The sequence below is a fragment of the Camelus ferus genome, chromosome 4 (assembly GCF_009834535.1).
Source record: "Camelus ferus isolate YT-003-E chromosome 4, BCGSAC_Cfer_1.0, whole genome shotgun sequence".
Lineage (NCBI taxonomy): Eukaryota > Metazoa > Chordata > Mammalia > Artiodactyla > Camelidae > Camelus > Camelus ferus.
In genome coordinates this window covers 2,943,488-2,960,254 of record NC_045699.1, presented here as the reverse complement: position 1 = coordinate 2,960,254, position 16,767 = coordinate 2,943,488, and the positions used below count along the sequence as shown (strand labels likewise).

The window sequence follows — 16,767 nt, the reverse complement described above, 5'->3', positions numbered from 1 at the left end:
AGTCTGTATATATGTGATTATTTTAAGTTGCTGATCTCTTTTAAGTTCAAATGCATTTTAACAACCCTGTATTTTTAATCCCTGTACCCCACATTAAACTGCTTTTGACATCATATTTTACATATTTTTGTTTTGTGTGTCCCTTACTAACTGCTTGTTGTGGATATAGATGACTTTACTAATTCTGTCTTTAAACCTTCCCTACTAGCTTTATACATGGCTGATTTATTTATTACCTTTATACCTGTATGTTTGTCTTTAGCAAATAAGATTTTTACCAAAAAGATTTTTCTTTTTATAATTTTCATGTTTCTAGTTGTGGCCTTTTCTTTTTTGCTCAGAGAAGTCTCTTTTAACATTTCTTGTAAAGCTGGCTTGGTGGCACTGAACTCTTGGATTTTGCTTGTCTGTAAAAGTTTTGATCTCTCCATCAAATCTTAGTGAAAGCCTTGCCAGGTAGAGTATACTTGGTTGTAGGTTTTTCCCTTTCATCACTTTAAATATTGTGTCACTCCCTTCTGGTCTGTAGAATTTATGCTGAAAAATTAGCTAATAGCCTTATGGGAGTTCCGTTGTATGTAACTTGCTGCTTTTAATAGTGTCTTTATCTTTCATCTTTGCCATTTTAATTACCATGTGTCTTGGTGTGATCTTCTTCAGGTTGATCCCGTTTGTGATGTCTGTAATTCCTGGACCCGGAGGTCTGTTTCCTTTCCCCAGTTAAGGAAATTTTCAACTATTATGTCTTCAAATACGTTCTCTCTGCACCTTTCTCTTTCCGGGACCCCTATAATTCAAATGTAGTACGCTTGATGTTGTCCTGAAGGTCTCTTAGACTTTCCTCATTTCTTCTTATTCTTTTTCTGCTTCTGCTTCAGTGATTTCCACTGGTCTGTCTTTCATAATGCTGATCCATTCCTGTGCATTATTCAATCTACTGTTGATCCCTTCTAAGTGTATTTTTCATTTCATTTATTGTATTCTTCATCTCTGGTTCTTCTTTATATTTGCTTATTGTGCATATTATATATGCACAAAAGTTTAACTTTCTGTTAAACACAAGTTTTTAATTGTAATGGAGTCCAACATAACTTTTTCTTGCATGGATGGTGACTATAGTGTTGTGTATACAAACTCATCATGAAAATGAAGGACCTTATTTTTAGGTCTACGAGCTATTTTGAGTTACTTTTTTTAGTGTAGTAATATGTACATAACATAGGATTTACCATCTTAACCATTTTTAAGTGTATAGTTTGGTGGCATTTAAGTACATTAAAATTGTTTTGCAAACATTACCATTGTTTATCTCCAGAACTTTTTATTATTAAATAATTTGTATTAACAAAACTCGGTATCCACTAAATTGTCTAACTCCCCATTTCCCCCTCCTCCCAGTCCTTGGCAACCACCATCTACTTTCTGTCTCTATGAATTTGATAACTCTAGGTACCTTGTATAAATAGAATCTTACAGCATCTTTCTTTATATGATGGGCTTATTTCACTTAGCATAATGTCTTCAAGGTTTATCCATGTTGTAACATGTCAGAATTTCTTTTTTTATTGCTGGATAGTATTCCATTGCATGCATATACCATATTTTGTTCATAGACGCATCTACCAGTGGACACTTGGGTGGCTTCTATCCTTTGGCTGTTGTCAGTAATGCTGCTATGAACATGGATATCTCTTTGAGACCCTGCATTCAGTTCTTTTGGATATATACCCAAAAGTTGATAGAATTGCTGGATCATTAGGTAATTTTTTTTTTTTTTTTTTTTTTTTAGGAACCCCATACTGTTTTTCACAGTGGCTATAGCATATTACGTTTCCACCAACAGTGCACCACGGTTTCAGTTTCTCTATATCCTGTCAGCACTTGCCATTTCTGGCTTTTATATTTGTTTTTTAGTCATAGCCATCCTAATGAGCACAAGGTAATATCTCATTTTGCTTTTGATTTGCATTTCCTTAATGGTTAGTGATGTTGAGTGTCTTTTCATGTATTTATTTGTTTTTTGCCTGTTTTTTAATCAGTTTTTTGTACTTGTGAGGACTTTTTTATGCATTCTGGATTTTAATCTCTTATCAGATACAGGATTTTCAGTGTTTTCTGCCATGGGTTGTCTTTTCACTCCATTGAATGTCCTTTGATACACAAAAGTTTTCATTTTGATCAAGTCTGATTTATCTATTTTTTTCATTTTTTGCTTCTTCTTTTGGTGTTACATCTAAGAAATCATTGCCAAGTCCGATGTCATGAAGCTTTCTCTCTTGTTGTCTTCTAAGACTTTCAGAGTTTTAGCTCTTATGTTCAGGGCTTTGATCCATTTTGAGTTAATTTTTTGTACGTGATGTAAGGTAAAAAGGTTGTCTTCATTCTTTTGCATGTGAATATCCAACTTTCCTAGCACCGTTTGTGGAAGGCTGCCCTTTATCTATTGAATGGTCTTAGCACCCTTGTTACAAATCATTTGACCAGTATGAAAATATTTATTTCTGGATTCTGGTATACCCCTTTGTTCTATATGTCTGTCTTTTTTGTTTGTTTGTTTCAGTATGCATTTATTTATTTTGAATATTTTAATTGAAGTATAGTCAGTTTACATTGTGTTAATTTCTGGTGTACAGCACAGTTTAGTCATATAGGAACATACATATATTCATTTTCATACTCTTTTTCACCATAAGTTACTACAGGGTATCGAATATAGTTCCCTGTGCTGTACAGTTAAAATTATTGTTTATCTATTATATATATATTAGTTAGTATCTTCAAATTTTGGACTCCCAATTTATCCCTTCCCATTTGCTTCCCCCTCTGGTAACCATAAGTTTGTTTTCTATGTCTGTGAGTCTGTTTCTGTTTTGTAAATAAGTTCATTTGTCTTTTTTTTTTTTTTTTTTTTTGATTCCATATGACATTTTTCTTTCTCTTTCTGGTTTACTTCACTTAGAATGACATTCTCCAGGAACATCCATATTGCTGCAAATGGCATTATTTTATTAATTTTTTTATGGCTGAGTAGTATTCCATTGTATAAATATACCACAACTTCTTTATCCAGTCATCTGTCAATGGACATTTAGGTTGCTTTCATGTCTTGGCTATTGTAAATAGTACTGCTGTGAACATTGGGGTGCATGTGTCTTTTTGGATTAAGGTTCCTTCTGGATATATGCCCTGGAGTGGGATGCTGGATCATATGGTAAGTCTATTTTTAGTCTTTTGAGGAATCTCCATACTGTTTTCCATAATGGCTGCACCAAACTACATTCCCATCAGCATTGTAGGAGGGTTCCCTTTTCTCCACACCGTCTGCAGCATTTATCGTTTGTGGACTTTCGAATGATGGCCATTCTAACTAGTGTAAGGTGATACCTCACTGTAGATTTGATTAGCATTTCTCTGATAATTAGTGATATTGAGCATTTTTTTATGTGCCTATTGGCCATTTGTATGTTTTCATTGGAGAATTGCTTCTTTAGGTCTTCTGACCATTTTTGGACATTTTGTTGTTGTTGTTGTTGTTGTTAAGTTGTATGAGCTGTTTATATACTCTGGAAATTAAGCCTTTGTCAGTCTCATCTTTTGTAAATATTTTCTCCCGTTCCATAGGTTGTCATTGTATTTGCTTATGGTTTCCTTTGCTGTGCAAAAGCTTGTAAGTTTAATTAGATCCCACATGCTTATTTTTGCTTTTATTTCTTTTGCTTGGGTAGATTGTCCTAGGAGAACATTGCTGAGATTTATATTGGATAATGTTTTGCTTAAGTTTTCTTCTAAGAGCTTTACAGTGTCTTGTCCTATGTTTAAGTCTTTAAGCCATTTGAGTTTATTTTTGAGTATGATGTGAGGGAGTATTCTAACTTCATTGGTTTACATGCAGCTGTCCAGTTTTCCCAACACCATTTGCTGAAAAGGCTGTGTTTACCCCACTGTATGTTCTTGCCTCCTTTGTCAAAGATTAATAGACCAAAAGTTTGTGGGTTTATTTCAGGGCTCTCTCTTCTGTTCCATTGATCCGTATGTCTGTTTTTGTACCAGTATCATGCTGTTTTGATTACTGTAGCTCTATAATATTGTCTGAAGTCTGGGAGGGTTATTCCTCCAGCTTCATTCTTTTTCTTCAGTAATGCTTTGGCAATTCTGTTTCTTTTGTGGTTCCATATAAATTTTAGGACTTGTTCTAATTCTGTGAAAGCTGTCCTGGGTAATAGGGACTGAATTAAATCTGTAGATTGCTTTGAAAAATATGGCCAATTTAACAATATTAATTCTTCCAATCCAAGAGCGTGGGATATCTTTCCATTTCTTTGTCATCTTTAATTTCCTTAGTGTTTTGTAGTTTTATGCATATAAGACTTTCACTACCTTGATCAGATTTATTCCTAAGTATTTTATTTGGGGGGATGCAGTTTTAAAAGGGATTGTTTCTTTACTTTCCTTTTCTGATATCTCATTGTTAGTGTAAAGAAATGCCACTGATTTCTGTATGTTAATCTTGTATCCTGCTACCTGGCTGAATTCTTTTATTAGCTCTAGTAGTTTTTGTGTGGAACCTTTAGGGTAGTCTATATATAGTATCATGTCATCTGCATATAGTGACAGTTTTACCTCTTCTCTTCCAATTTGGATCCCTTTTATTTCTATTTCTTATCTAATTGCTATGGCTAGGACTACCAATACTATATTGAATAGAAGTGGTGAGAGTGGGCATCTTTGTTTTGTTCCAGATTTTAGTGGAAAGGCTTTCAGCTTTTCACCATTATTATGCTGGCTATAAGTTTATGTTTGTCTTCATACCAGTACCACACTGTTCTGATTAGCTTTGTAGTATGTTTTGAAATCAGGTAGTATGAGAACTGCAGTTTTGTTCTTTTTTTCCCAAGATTGTTTTGGCTATTCAAGATTCCTTGAGACTCCATATAAGATCATGACATCTGCAAACATAATTTTACTGCCTCCTTTACAGTTTGGGTGCCTTTTATCTTTTTCTTCCCTAGTTACTCTGGCTAGAGCTTCCAGTACTGTGTTGAATAGAAACTGTGACAGCAGGTCCTGTTTTCTTGTTCTTGATTTTAGAGGAAAAGTGTTTTCAGCCTTTGACTATTGTGTGATGTTAGGTGTGGATTTTTCATATGTGGCTTTTATCATATTGAGATAATTTCCTCCTATGCTAGGTTTTTGGATTTTTTTTTTTTATTATCATTAAAGGGTCTTAATTTTGTCAAATGCTTTTTCTGCATCCGTTGAGATGTAGCATGTGGGTTTTTTTTCTCCCCTTTATTTTAATGTGTTATATTGCACTGACTGATTTTTATATGTGAACTGTTCTTACATTCCAGGAATAAATCTCACTTAGTCATGGTGTATATTTTAATATGCTGGTGAATTTGGGTTGTTAGTATTTTGTTAAGGATTTTTGCTTCAGCAGCGTAGGTGAAATCAGTCTCCAGTTGTCTTTTCTTGTAGTGTCTTTGTCTGGCTTTATACGGATTACACTGTCTTCATAGAATGTGTTCATAAAATGCGTTCATTTGTGAGAAGAGTTTGAGAGAGGTTAGTGTTCTTTAAATATTTGATAATTTAACAGTGAAGCCATCAGGTTCAGGTTCAGGGCTTCTCTTTATCAGGAGGTTTTCGATCACTGATTCAATCTCCTTACTAGTTCTAGGTCTACTTGTATGTTCTAGTTTTTCACGATTCTGTCATAGTAGATTGTGTGTTTCTAGGAATTTGTCCCTTTGATCTACTTTATCCAGTTTGTTGGCTTACGCTGCCCACAGTACTCTCTTAAAACTCTTCCTTCATTTCTGATTTTAGCAATTTGTCTTCCCTCTAGTTTTTCTTGGTTAGTTTTGCTAAAGATTCATCAATTTTTTGCTATTTTCATAAATACCAACTTTTGATTTTGTTGATTTTCTGTGTTGCTTTTTCTATATTGCATTTATTTCTGCTCTAATCTATTATTTTTTTCCTTTTTCTTGTTTGTGGTTTGTTTGCTCTTTTCTGGTTTCTACCTGAAAAGTTGTTGACTTCAGATCTTCCTTATTAATCAGGCATTTACAGCTATAAGTTTCCCTGTAAGCACTGCTTTAGCTGGATTCAACATTTTTTGATATGTTCCGTTTTCATTTTTGTTCATCTGAAAGTTCTGTGACTTTTCTTTGTGATTCCTTTTTTGACCCATGGCTACTTGAGAGTATGTGGATTAATATCACATATTTATTAATTTTCCAAATTTCCTTATGTTACTGATTTCTCATTTCATTACATTGTGGTCAAGAACATAGTTTGTGTGATTTTAATTCTTTTAAATTTATTCAGACCTATTTTATGGTCTTTCCATGTGTACTTCAGAAGAATGTGTGTTCTGCTGTAGTTGGATGGAGTGCTTAATAGTCATCTAGTTAGTGTTACAGTGTTAACTGAAATCTGCTTCCTTGCTGATCTTTTGTCTAATTGTCCTATTATTCCAAGTGGGTATTGAAGTCTCCAGCTATTGTTGAATTGTCTATTAGTGTCTTTTATTTTTAAAAGGTTACAAATGCCAGTGGGTGAGGGAGAATGAATGATTTAATGGTGCATAATATAAATATCTTTGATATTGATTATAAAGAGGTCCTATAAACCAATACGAAAGATTACAGTCTTCAATGAAAAAAATGTGCAAGGATGAACAGACAGTTCATAGAAAAAGAACTATAAATTCCTGATAACCATAGGAAAGAAGCATAACTTGTAAGCAGGGAAATGCAAAACAAAATAAGATAACCATTTAAAAATCTAATTAGGAAATGTTTAAAAATTATGTGCAGTCTTAGGATATGGGGAAACAGGTATTCTCAAACACTGTTAATGGGACAAGTTCTTTTTAAAGTTTTTGGTAGCTTTTTAAAGTTTCGGGGTATTTTTATTTATATTTTGTTATGAATATGCCCCTATACTCATAATCCTACACCAACAGTTGAAAAACACAAAATCAATATTACTTCACCTGCATTTTCTATAAGTGGTCCTTAAGTGTCAGCTGAATTGAATCCAAGCTTTTATTTTGGCAAGATAATTTATAAGTGGTATTATTTCTTGTATCACATTGTGTAGAAAATAACCTTTACCTTTCTTTGTGATACCATGAATGAGCAGGTTCCAGGTGTTAGCCTGATTATTCACCCACAGTTTGAGAGCAATTGCTTTGCAGTGTGGAGTGGGTAACTCAGAATTTCCACCCAAATAATTCAGAAGTTACTAGTAAATGCATGTAAGCTCTTTACTTTTTTAAATTTATTTTTGCCACCACTTCTGCTTTTATTTTTATGCTGTAGATTTTAAAACAGATTACAGATATCTTCTCATTTCAAAATTAAATATGTTAGTATGTGACTATGGTTTAAGGACTTCAAAAAAAAAATCCTTCTACACTGGACTTTGACACAACATTGTAAAATGATTATAAATCAATAAAAATGTTAAAAAAACTCTTATTTCAGTCCATTATTACAATGAATATAAGTCTTGAGGATCATCTAATATCTATTACATTTTCAAATTTCCATGATTGACTCAAAAGTTTGTTTTGTATTTTTCTACTTTGAGTTAAAACCCGAAGTCCACATATTGCCTTGGTTAATACTTCTTAAATTTCCTTTAATCTTTATACTAATGTAGTATGTAGTTCTCCTTTTTTTTCCCCCTTTGCACAATACCATTTCTTTGAGGAAACTGGGTCATTTGTTTCAAAATTTTTTCTACATTCTGGGTTTTGCTGTTTAAAAGACCAGAGAAAAGACATTACTCCCAGAAGAGCTCCTTCCATCTCACATGTGTTTTGTTGATTTCTTGTTATAGTGGGTTGGGGGAAGGGTCATTTGGGACAAATCACTGAACAAAAACAAAAATCCTTTTCCTTCATCGCATTTACATTCCCATTCCAAGAGAGGTAGACAATAAACAAAAATGAATCGTAAAGTTTGTTAGACATCTTCTGGGAAACAATAGAGGATAACAAGGGAATAGGGAGATGGAGGACCTTGATGGATGTGTAAGATGTGTGGCTGCCAGTGGGAGGCTGGGAGGCTGGGAGGCTGGAGCAGAGGAGTAACATCTGATTTACTTTTAAATGGATTGCTCTGGCTGCACTGCAGGGGGTGAAGGAGCAATGGTGGAAAGCTACTCTGTAATTCAGGGCAAGAGATAGTGGAGGCTTAGATGGGGGAGAGCCAGGGAGCAGGAGAGGAGTCAAGGACAATGGCGAGGTTTCTGACTCCAGTGGCTGGAACAACTGATACAGAATGTCTTGTCACTGCCAGAGGCTGATTAGTTGCTACCATTTCCATTCACAATTCTATTGGGAAAGGACTGGTGAATCCTGGTGCTTTTTGAAGGTTGTGTTATATTAAAAGTCTTTTGATTTTTTTTTTAGTTGTTTGATGCTTAGTTTGTTTTTTTTTTTAATTTTGTAAAATGCTTCCTGTTTTGCAAATGTCTTATTTAATGGCATTTAAAATTACTTATTAGACATTGCAAACCTTTAGAAATTTACAGATTTGGATTTTTAAATTTTTATTAGGGGAAGGTAATTAAGTTGATTTACATCTAATAGAGGTACTAGGGATTGAACCTAGGACCCTGCTAGGCATGCACTCTACCACTGAGCTGTATCCTGTGCCCCCCCCCAGGTTTGGATTTTTAATAACAACTGTTAATGGCTCTTTTTGAAAATTTTTAAAACTTAAAAATTAAAAGAATAGTAAAATGAATAGTCATTCCCATTATCTAAATTCAACAACTGACAAATTAGTGAAATTTTGTGACATATGCTTTAGAAAGGTGTATGTGTACCTTTTTTTTAACCAAACCTTTTAACAGTAAGTTGCAGAAACAATGCCGTATGATTATCTAGATTAGATATAGAGCACATATTCAAAATTTTTCCTACTGTCCCCTTTTCATCCAGGAGCCAGTCCAGGATCCCCCGTTAGGTTGTCATGACTCTGTCTTCTTTAATCTGTACGAGTCTCCTACCTTTACTTTAGTCTTTTATGACATTGATACTTTTAAGGAGACGAGGCCAGTTGTCTTGTAGAATGTCCCGCAATCTGGATTTGTCTGATCATTTCCTCATTATTAGATTCTAATTAAGCCACACAGATGTGCTTTTTACCTTTTGAAGACTTAAAATCCCTGGGATTTTACGAAGTCTTTTGTAAGTATCAGTTTCAGTTATGACAAAATGCTAGTAAAGCACTTGATCTTATAATAACCATTGTCACAGAGCCAGAGAACATTAAATTGCACGGACCTTTAGATTTTATCTCCAGAAGTCACAGACTGCAGGAAACTAGCAGAATTAGCACAGTCTTAAAACAAAACAGAAACAGAAACAGAAAGCTAGAATTTGAAACCTTTAGGAATGACGTGTGATTTCAGACTTGACCTAGTCCTTTTCGTTCTTCCCCTGCCCTCTGCCATTGTAAATTACCTATGCTGCCTTGAGTCTTTTGAGCATGTGATTCCCTGCCTACCTCTCTGATGAAGCTAGGGAAACTTCAGGCTTAGAGAGGCCAAATTGCTAAGGAACACATACTTAACAAGAGACAGAATATTCAGATCCTGGAACCCCAGTCTCTTGAAGAACCAGTTAATTTTCTACCAGAGCTCCAGTGATTTGCATTAATGGAACAAATAGAAAGTCTGTGATCTTGGCACCTTCTGTGATTAAGGAAGATGAAGAAATTAGGGATACCACCGAATGAAGTTCTATCTTAAATATAATACCTTTCTTCCTTTTTTTAGCTACAAGGCTTTGGCCGACCAAGTGTATACCATGCTGCTATTGTCATCTTCCTTGAATTCTTTGCGTGGGGCCTGTTGACAACTCCAATGTTAAATGTAAGTATTGCTGAACTCTAGGTCCTTGTTTATGAGATCAGAGACATTCTTGCGCATATGTCCCCAGGGCTATATGTCTAGGTATGTGTTTGAGAGTAGTTCTAGACAGTGACGTCAGACTGTTTACCACTGAGTTGTTTCCACTGTGTAGACGGTGAACCACCTGAAACAAAACACCTGAGCTGCCTATTAAATATTCCTGGGTAGCAGGGCCACTGCCATTGAACCAAAATCTTGGGAGTGCTATGAATGATCTACAGTATGTATATTTAGGAAAACTGTTAAGATGCCCTAGAGGAAATTATTGCAAAACTTTGTTGAAGTTTGTAACTTACTTTATATAGATGTGATGGCCTTTGACTTAAGAGTATAGTAAATAGGAGATTGGTAAGTACCTTGTAACAATGACTGTGATGAATGTAAGAATGTCCCAATTTCCATTTTTGGTAGCTGACCTACAGCCATGTCTTTGCAGAGACTGTTGAATTTCTTAGCAAGAATTTGGATGTTTGATGTATGGTGTTGTTAGAGGGAAGGGAAATGCTGAAGAAAAGATAGTGGTGCAGATTTTAGGTGCCTAGTAACTACTGAACACTTAGTTTTAATAAAGACATTTTTTAATTGGCCTTACATTTCAGTTGTCTTAAATTGTTCTTTAAAAATCACTGGTGATTAACTGTTCCCAGTCACCATTTTGCCTTACCAGAGGATCTCTTTGTTTATGGATAATCTTTGTTCCCAAATTAGGTTTAGAAAATAGAGAACTTTAGAGGGTGGCTATCAGCCTTACCTATAACTTTGCTGTACACTTGGATGGAGCAGTCAGGTTAAAAAATTTGCCTCTGTTTTTAATCCTCTCTTTTATTCTTTCTCATTGCATTGCCTTTTTCTTCATAGTGCTTACTACGGAAGGTAACTGGTTATTAGTTAATGGGGATGAGTGGTCCCCACTTTAAGTTTCATGAGATCCTGCCTGTCTTTGTTCATCACCGTGTCCCTAGTGCTTGTGGCACGGCTGACACTCAGCATGTATTTTCTTTGAACAAATGTTTGCATTGCAGGTATACACATATATGTCCTTGAGTGATTGCTTCTCCAAGACGTATTTTTAGCATAAAGACACACCAGGCCACTCATTTTAACAAACTGCTTTTAAATTTTGGCCTTGGTTCTCTGATTTTCTTACCCACAGTTTCTTTAGGTTGCAAAGTTAACAGTTTCTAAACAGTATTTTTCCGAGGCAGTTAGTTACTTATAATCTGTTGTAATGGTTCAGCAGGTTTCTCAATATAGAACAACCCTGTAATCATTCTTTATTTGGTAAGAATTCAAATTGAAATGAAGAATACCTCAGTGTTTCTGATACGGTGTCAGAAATTCTAAAACCTCCCTCCAGACAGTTAAAAATCCTTGGGGCTTTTTGACCCTTGACCCCTTTAAATCTATTTCATTAGTTATTTAATGTGCCCCAGGACCTGATGCACCTTCTTCCTTCTTACTGCCCCAAGCAGATAATTTTCTTAAGGTTTCTGTGTCCCTGTTAGACCCTGGAATGCAGTTTTGCTGCTTGCAGAGATTTGGTTAAAATGAGCATTTCTATGAGGAGTATAGAGTTGCTAGCTCACTGTACAGTGTCATAGAGGAAGTGTTGCTCAATTAGTAGGTATGGTTCTCTTTTCTAAGCTCTTGGTGTTGCTAAATTAAGCTAAATGTCCTTTACTTTCCTATCTCCCCAGCCTTTACACCATAGTTTGCTAACTCTGTTTCTTTTTTGATGTCAGGAAACTGGTTCACTTCTCCTTTTGAAAAGATTTTCTCTGACATATGCCCTCCACTTGCTGCCTTTTCTGGTTAGATAGAGAAGTGACAATGTTAGGTTGTTTGATAAGGAAGGGACACAAAAAGAGTTTATTTCATTACAGCTGGAGTTTGTCATTTTTTTAAAGAAAATTTTAAAGGGGGAAGGTAATTATGTTTACTTAGTGATTTGGTGTGTTTTTTTGGAGGAGATACTGGGGATTGAGTCCAGGACCTCCCAGCGTGCTAAGCATGTGCTCCACCACTTGAGCCATCCCCTCTCCCCTTCATCTGGAGTTTGTTATCCTCTTCCTTTATGCTGGGGTTTACTATAACCCAGTTCTAGTTCTTGGAATCTGGATTCTTCACCCACCATGCTGTAACTATAAGGATGGTGGTTCATGTGTATGTTCTTTTTTTTTCCTCCCCACTTGCTGTAGCTAATGGATAGCACTCTGTGCTGTTTCTTCCATCAAGGAAAGAAAAACAGTCTTGAGATCAGAATTGGGAGATACAGAACAGTATATTCATATTCACATTTTGTCCAGTCTGACTACCTCTGCATCCTAGCATTTATTAGGACCCTCTCTTTGAAGTACTGTAGAACAGTTTACTTCTTAGTTATTTTCTCTGTGAAATCTGTTGCCCGTCTCGTGTGGCCATGTTCTAGATTACAACTTAGTTTGTTAATTAAGCATCAGAAAGGTCTCCACTCTTAATACACTGAAGCAAAGCTGCAAAGTTGACCTCATACAATGGCTTTAACCTTCTTGTAGCAGTAGTAGTTCACACATAAAAATGACCTCTCTCTCACCTTACAGCCCTGCCTCTAGTCCTGTCCAGAGGGCCTGATCTCATTTTATTGTAAATAAAGTGCTCTGATTAAACTTATTTAAAACTCATCAGGTATATTTAAATAGAGCATTTATTTCAGTGAAGATGTACTTAATATTAGTTCCTGTGAAGAATTTCATTTTTGCATTTTGCAGATTTTCTTTTGCAAGCTGACCTTCTTGGACCCCTGCTAGAGATTCTAAGGGCTTAACCCTATCTTCTCTCTATATAGTATCTAAGAATCCAGCGAATGCTCTTTAAACACTTTCCTGCCGCGTTCGGTTTTCCTATCCCTTCTTACTGACTTACAAAATAAGTGTTCATTCGACAAACATACGCTATCTTGTCAGCCCCGTTTGCTCCATAGTCCAGCCCTTCTGCTTTCTTTGCTTTAATCAGTGTTTCTTCTTGGGAGCTGAGGTGGGTGGGATGGATAGGGCTGTTTGTCAGGCATTTTTGGCATAATACTCAGACACTTTGAGGCATGATTTGCTCTCCACATGAAAGGAAGTAAAATTCTAACGTTGTCCCATTGAAACTGTCTTGCTGTCAGGATTCACAAGGTGTTGCAGGCTTATCTTGTGTTTTAACAGTTTCCTATTGGTGTATTGACCAGAGTACCCAGAACCTACCCTCTTGTGTACCTTATAATTACTAAAATAAGTAGCATTCACTAAAGGGTCTATAACATATGACGGTAGGGTGTTAAATCTTTGCTTTTTCTTGCACAGCTGACTGTTAGAATATAATGAGCATTAACTAATGTCGTTTATTTCTGTCTTATTGTGTGTTGTATGTTGTAGTCTGTAGCATACTTTTATACCTAAAAACTTGGGAATGCTTAAAAAAAAATACTGACTTCCAGTTTACCTAATTAATACAATTATAAGAAGACTTGACGTAGAAATATAAATGAACCATTGGTGGGTTTCTTTGTCTCAAAATTTGGCATATAAAATATTTGATGTGCATTCTGGTCTTTTGATAGATTTTTCCGCACTTTTAATATAGCATTATATTGCTTTCTGGCGTCCATTGTATCTGATGGGAAGTCAGCTATTAATAAGTACTGTTCTTATGTAAGGGGTCTGCAGACTATGGCCCAGAGGCCTGATCTGGACCACTGCCTGTTTTTATGTGGTCTGTACACTAAGAATGCTTTTTACATTTTACATAGTTGGAAAATATCAAAAGAAGTTATTTGATGACACATGAAAATTGCATGTAATACAAATGTTAAGTATCCATAGTAAAATAGTGTTGGACTGTGACAATGCCCATTGATGTTGCAACTTTTGGTCTACAATGGCACAGTTGAGTGGTTGCAACACAGACCATCTTCCCTAAAATATTTACTGTGTACTGTGTGTTCCTTATTTGTAGAATAATTTTGTCAGTCCCTGCTATGAGTGGTAATTCCTTTTTTTTGTTGTTGTTGCTTTAAACACTTTCTATCTTTCAGCGATTTGACTATGCTATAATGTGTCTAGGTGTGCATCTTTTTGTGTTAATGTTACTTGGTGTTTGTTTAGCTTCTGGGGTCTGTAGATTAATATTTGTATCAAATTTGGGTAGTTTTTGGCCATTATTTTTTCAAATGTCTTTGTTGCCCCTTTGCTCCTTTCCTTTGGGACTGCCATTACACTTGATAGTTTCACAGGTTTCCGAAAATTACTGTCAGACTTCTGACTTTTGCTATAACAGGAGATCAGCAAACTCTGCCCTAATAAAGCTGGACAAAACAGTCAAAAATAACCACTTCAGTGCTCTGTAAGTTCAACCATAGACACACAGCAGAGGAGCATTTATTTACTAAGCTACTGAACTCCCGACAAGAACAGTGAGTTTGCAGTTCTGAGCTCTAGCCTTTTGCCATAGTTATAACTATCAGTGTAACAGTTTCTGAGTCCTGTGACTCAGGACTTTTAGCAGATCACTGAAATCCATTCTGTTGGTGATGGACATTGGGGTTTCCTGTGCTTGCCTATTACAAGTATTGCTTTAGTGATATTTCCTATATGTCTGTGAATAATGTGTACATTTTTTCCTCTTTCTTGTAATATATATGTAGGAGTGAAATGGCAGGGTTTTGTTCAGTTTGGGTATATACTGCCAAAAGTTTTCCAGAGTGGTTGAATCAATTTACCCTCCAACCAGCCGGGCTCCACAACTTTATCAATTGGTATTTCATTTTAGTCATAAGTACAGTGTGGCCTTAATTTGCATCTTCCTAATGATCAATGAAGTTGAACACACCTTTATGTATATATATTTTTTACTTTTTAATTTTTCAGTTATATTAAGTAGAATTGTTACAATTTGCACATGTACAATATATTGCATGTAAATACATATACACAATATACTGCGTATATTTTTTTAATTTACAGATATGTAGTTTATTATTTCTAAGAACATTTAGAGTTTTAGCTTTTTAAACTTACAGTTATCAAAGGAATAAAGCCAACCACAAAATCAGGATTAATTCAGAAAGTTACATACACTCTGCTATTAATAGCAACATTCTTATAATTGCCAAGATATGGAAGCATTGTTAAGTGCACATCAATAGATGAGTGAATAAAGAAGATACAGCATATATATGTAATGGAATACAACTCACCCATAAGAAAGAAGGATATTTTGCCATTTGTAGCCCTTCACTTTTTTTTTCTTCTTTTCACTTCAAAAACAAGGATTTTATAACTGGCATAAATATTTCCATTGCATCAAAAAGAACAAAATACCTAGAAATAAATTTAACCAAAGAGGTTACCTGTACTCTGGAAACTGTAAAACATTGATGAAGGAAATTGAAGATGATACGAAGAAATGGAAAGATACCTTATGCTCTTGGATTGGAAGAATCAACATTATCAAAATGACCATACTACCCAAAGCAATCTACAGATCCATTGCAACCCCTGTCAAAATACTCACGACCTTTTTCACAGAACTAGAACGATTTCAGAATTTATGTGGACCCATAAAAGACCCCAAATTGCCAGAGCAATCTTTTGTAGGTCTTTTTTTTTCTTCTCTTTCTTCTTTTTGTTCTCTTTTCTTATAGTTCGATGACTAAAGAAGATCTTTTAACATTTCTTGTAAAGCTGGTTTGGTGGTGCCGAATTCTTTTAGCTTTTGTTTATCTATGAAGCTTTTGATTTCTCCATCAAATCTGATTGAGAGCCTTGTTGGATAGAGTGTTCTTGGTTGTAAGTTTTTCCCTTCCATCATTTTAAATATATCATGCCACTCCCTTCTGGCTTGTAGAGCTTCTGCTGAAAAATCAGCTGATAACCTTATGGGAGTTCCCTTATATGTTATTTGTTGCTTTTCTCTTGATTGTAATGTTTTCTCCATATCTTTAATTTTTGTCAGTTTGATGACTATGTGCCTTGGTGTGTTCCTCTTTGGTTTGATCCTGTGTGGAACTCTTTGCACTTCCTGGACTTGGGTAACTTTCCTTTCCCAGGTTAGGGAAGTTTTTAGTTATTATCTCTCCAAAATTTTTCTTAGGTCCTTTGTCTCTCTCTTCTCTTTCTGGGACCCTTATAAGGCAAATATTAGTGTGCTTTTTGTTGTCCCAGAGTGCTCTTAAACTATCCTCATTTCTTTTCATTCTGTTTTTCTTTTTTCTGTTCTGCAGTAGTGATGTCCACTAATCTGTCTTCTAGCTCACTGATTTATTCTTCTGCCTCGTTTAGTCTCTTCTTTGTTCCTTCTAGTTTGTTATTCATTTCAGTGATTTTATTCATCTGTTTGGTATCCTATATATCGTCCAATTCTTTGCTAAAAACTTTGCTCTGTGCATCTATACTCATCTTGAGTTCTCTGAACATCTTCGCCATCATTACTTTAAACTCTTTCTCAGATAAATTGCCTATCTCCTCATCACTTATTTCTTCTGGAATTTTATCTTGGGCCTTGGCCCGGAAGATACTCCTCTGTCGCCTCATATTGTCTTATCTTTCTGTTTGTATTTTTAGGTAGGTTAGCTATGTTTCTCGACCTTGGAGAGGTGAGGTGGCCCCCTGTGGGAGAGGTCCTATGCGTCCCAGCAGTACACTGCTCTCTTGTCACCCAAGGGCCAGGGTCCAGCTGGACCCAGTGTAGTGTCAGGCTTGTGTTTGTGGACTCCTTCCACAGACTTTGGGATTGTTGTTTTCTTATTTCTGGTATCTGTCTCCTGGTGATGAGGCTAGACTAGAGGCTTATGCAGGTTTCCTGGCAGGAAGA

The 16,767-nt window shown here is 35.6% G+C and overlaps 2 protein-coding genes across 4 annotated transcripts in view; both read left to right on the top strand.

Annotated features, from left to right (window-relative positions):
- Positions 1–16,767, top strand: part of LOC102524456 (hippocampus abundant transcript-like protein 1) — a 68,224-nt gene that overhangs the window by 10,716 nt on the left and 40,741 nt on the right. For all 3 annotated transcript variants that reach the window (XM_032477397.1, XM_032477398.1, XM_032477399.1), the window contains exon 2: positions 9,802–9,897. In XM_032477397.1, coding sequence (XP_032333288.1) covers positions 9,802–9,897 — 96 coding nt within the window. The remainder of the gene's footprint in view (positions 1–9,801; positions 9,898–16,767) is intronic.
- Positions 9,828–16,767, top strand: part of ZNF169 (zinc finger protein 169) — a 102,201-nt gene continuing 95,261 nt past the window's right edge. The window contains exon 1 of the mRNA XM_032477387.1: positions 9,828–9,897. The gene's annotated coding sequence lies outside the window, so the exon portion shown is untranslated. The remainder of the gene's footprint in view (positions 9,898–16,767) is intronic.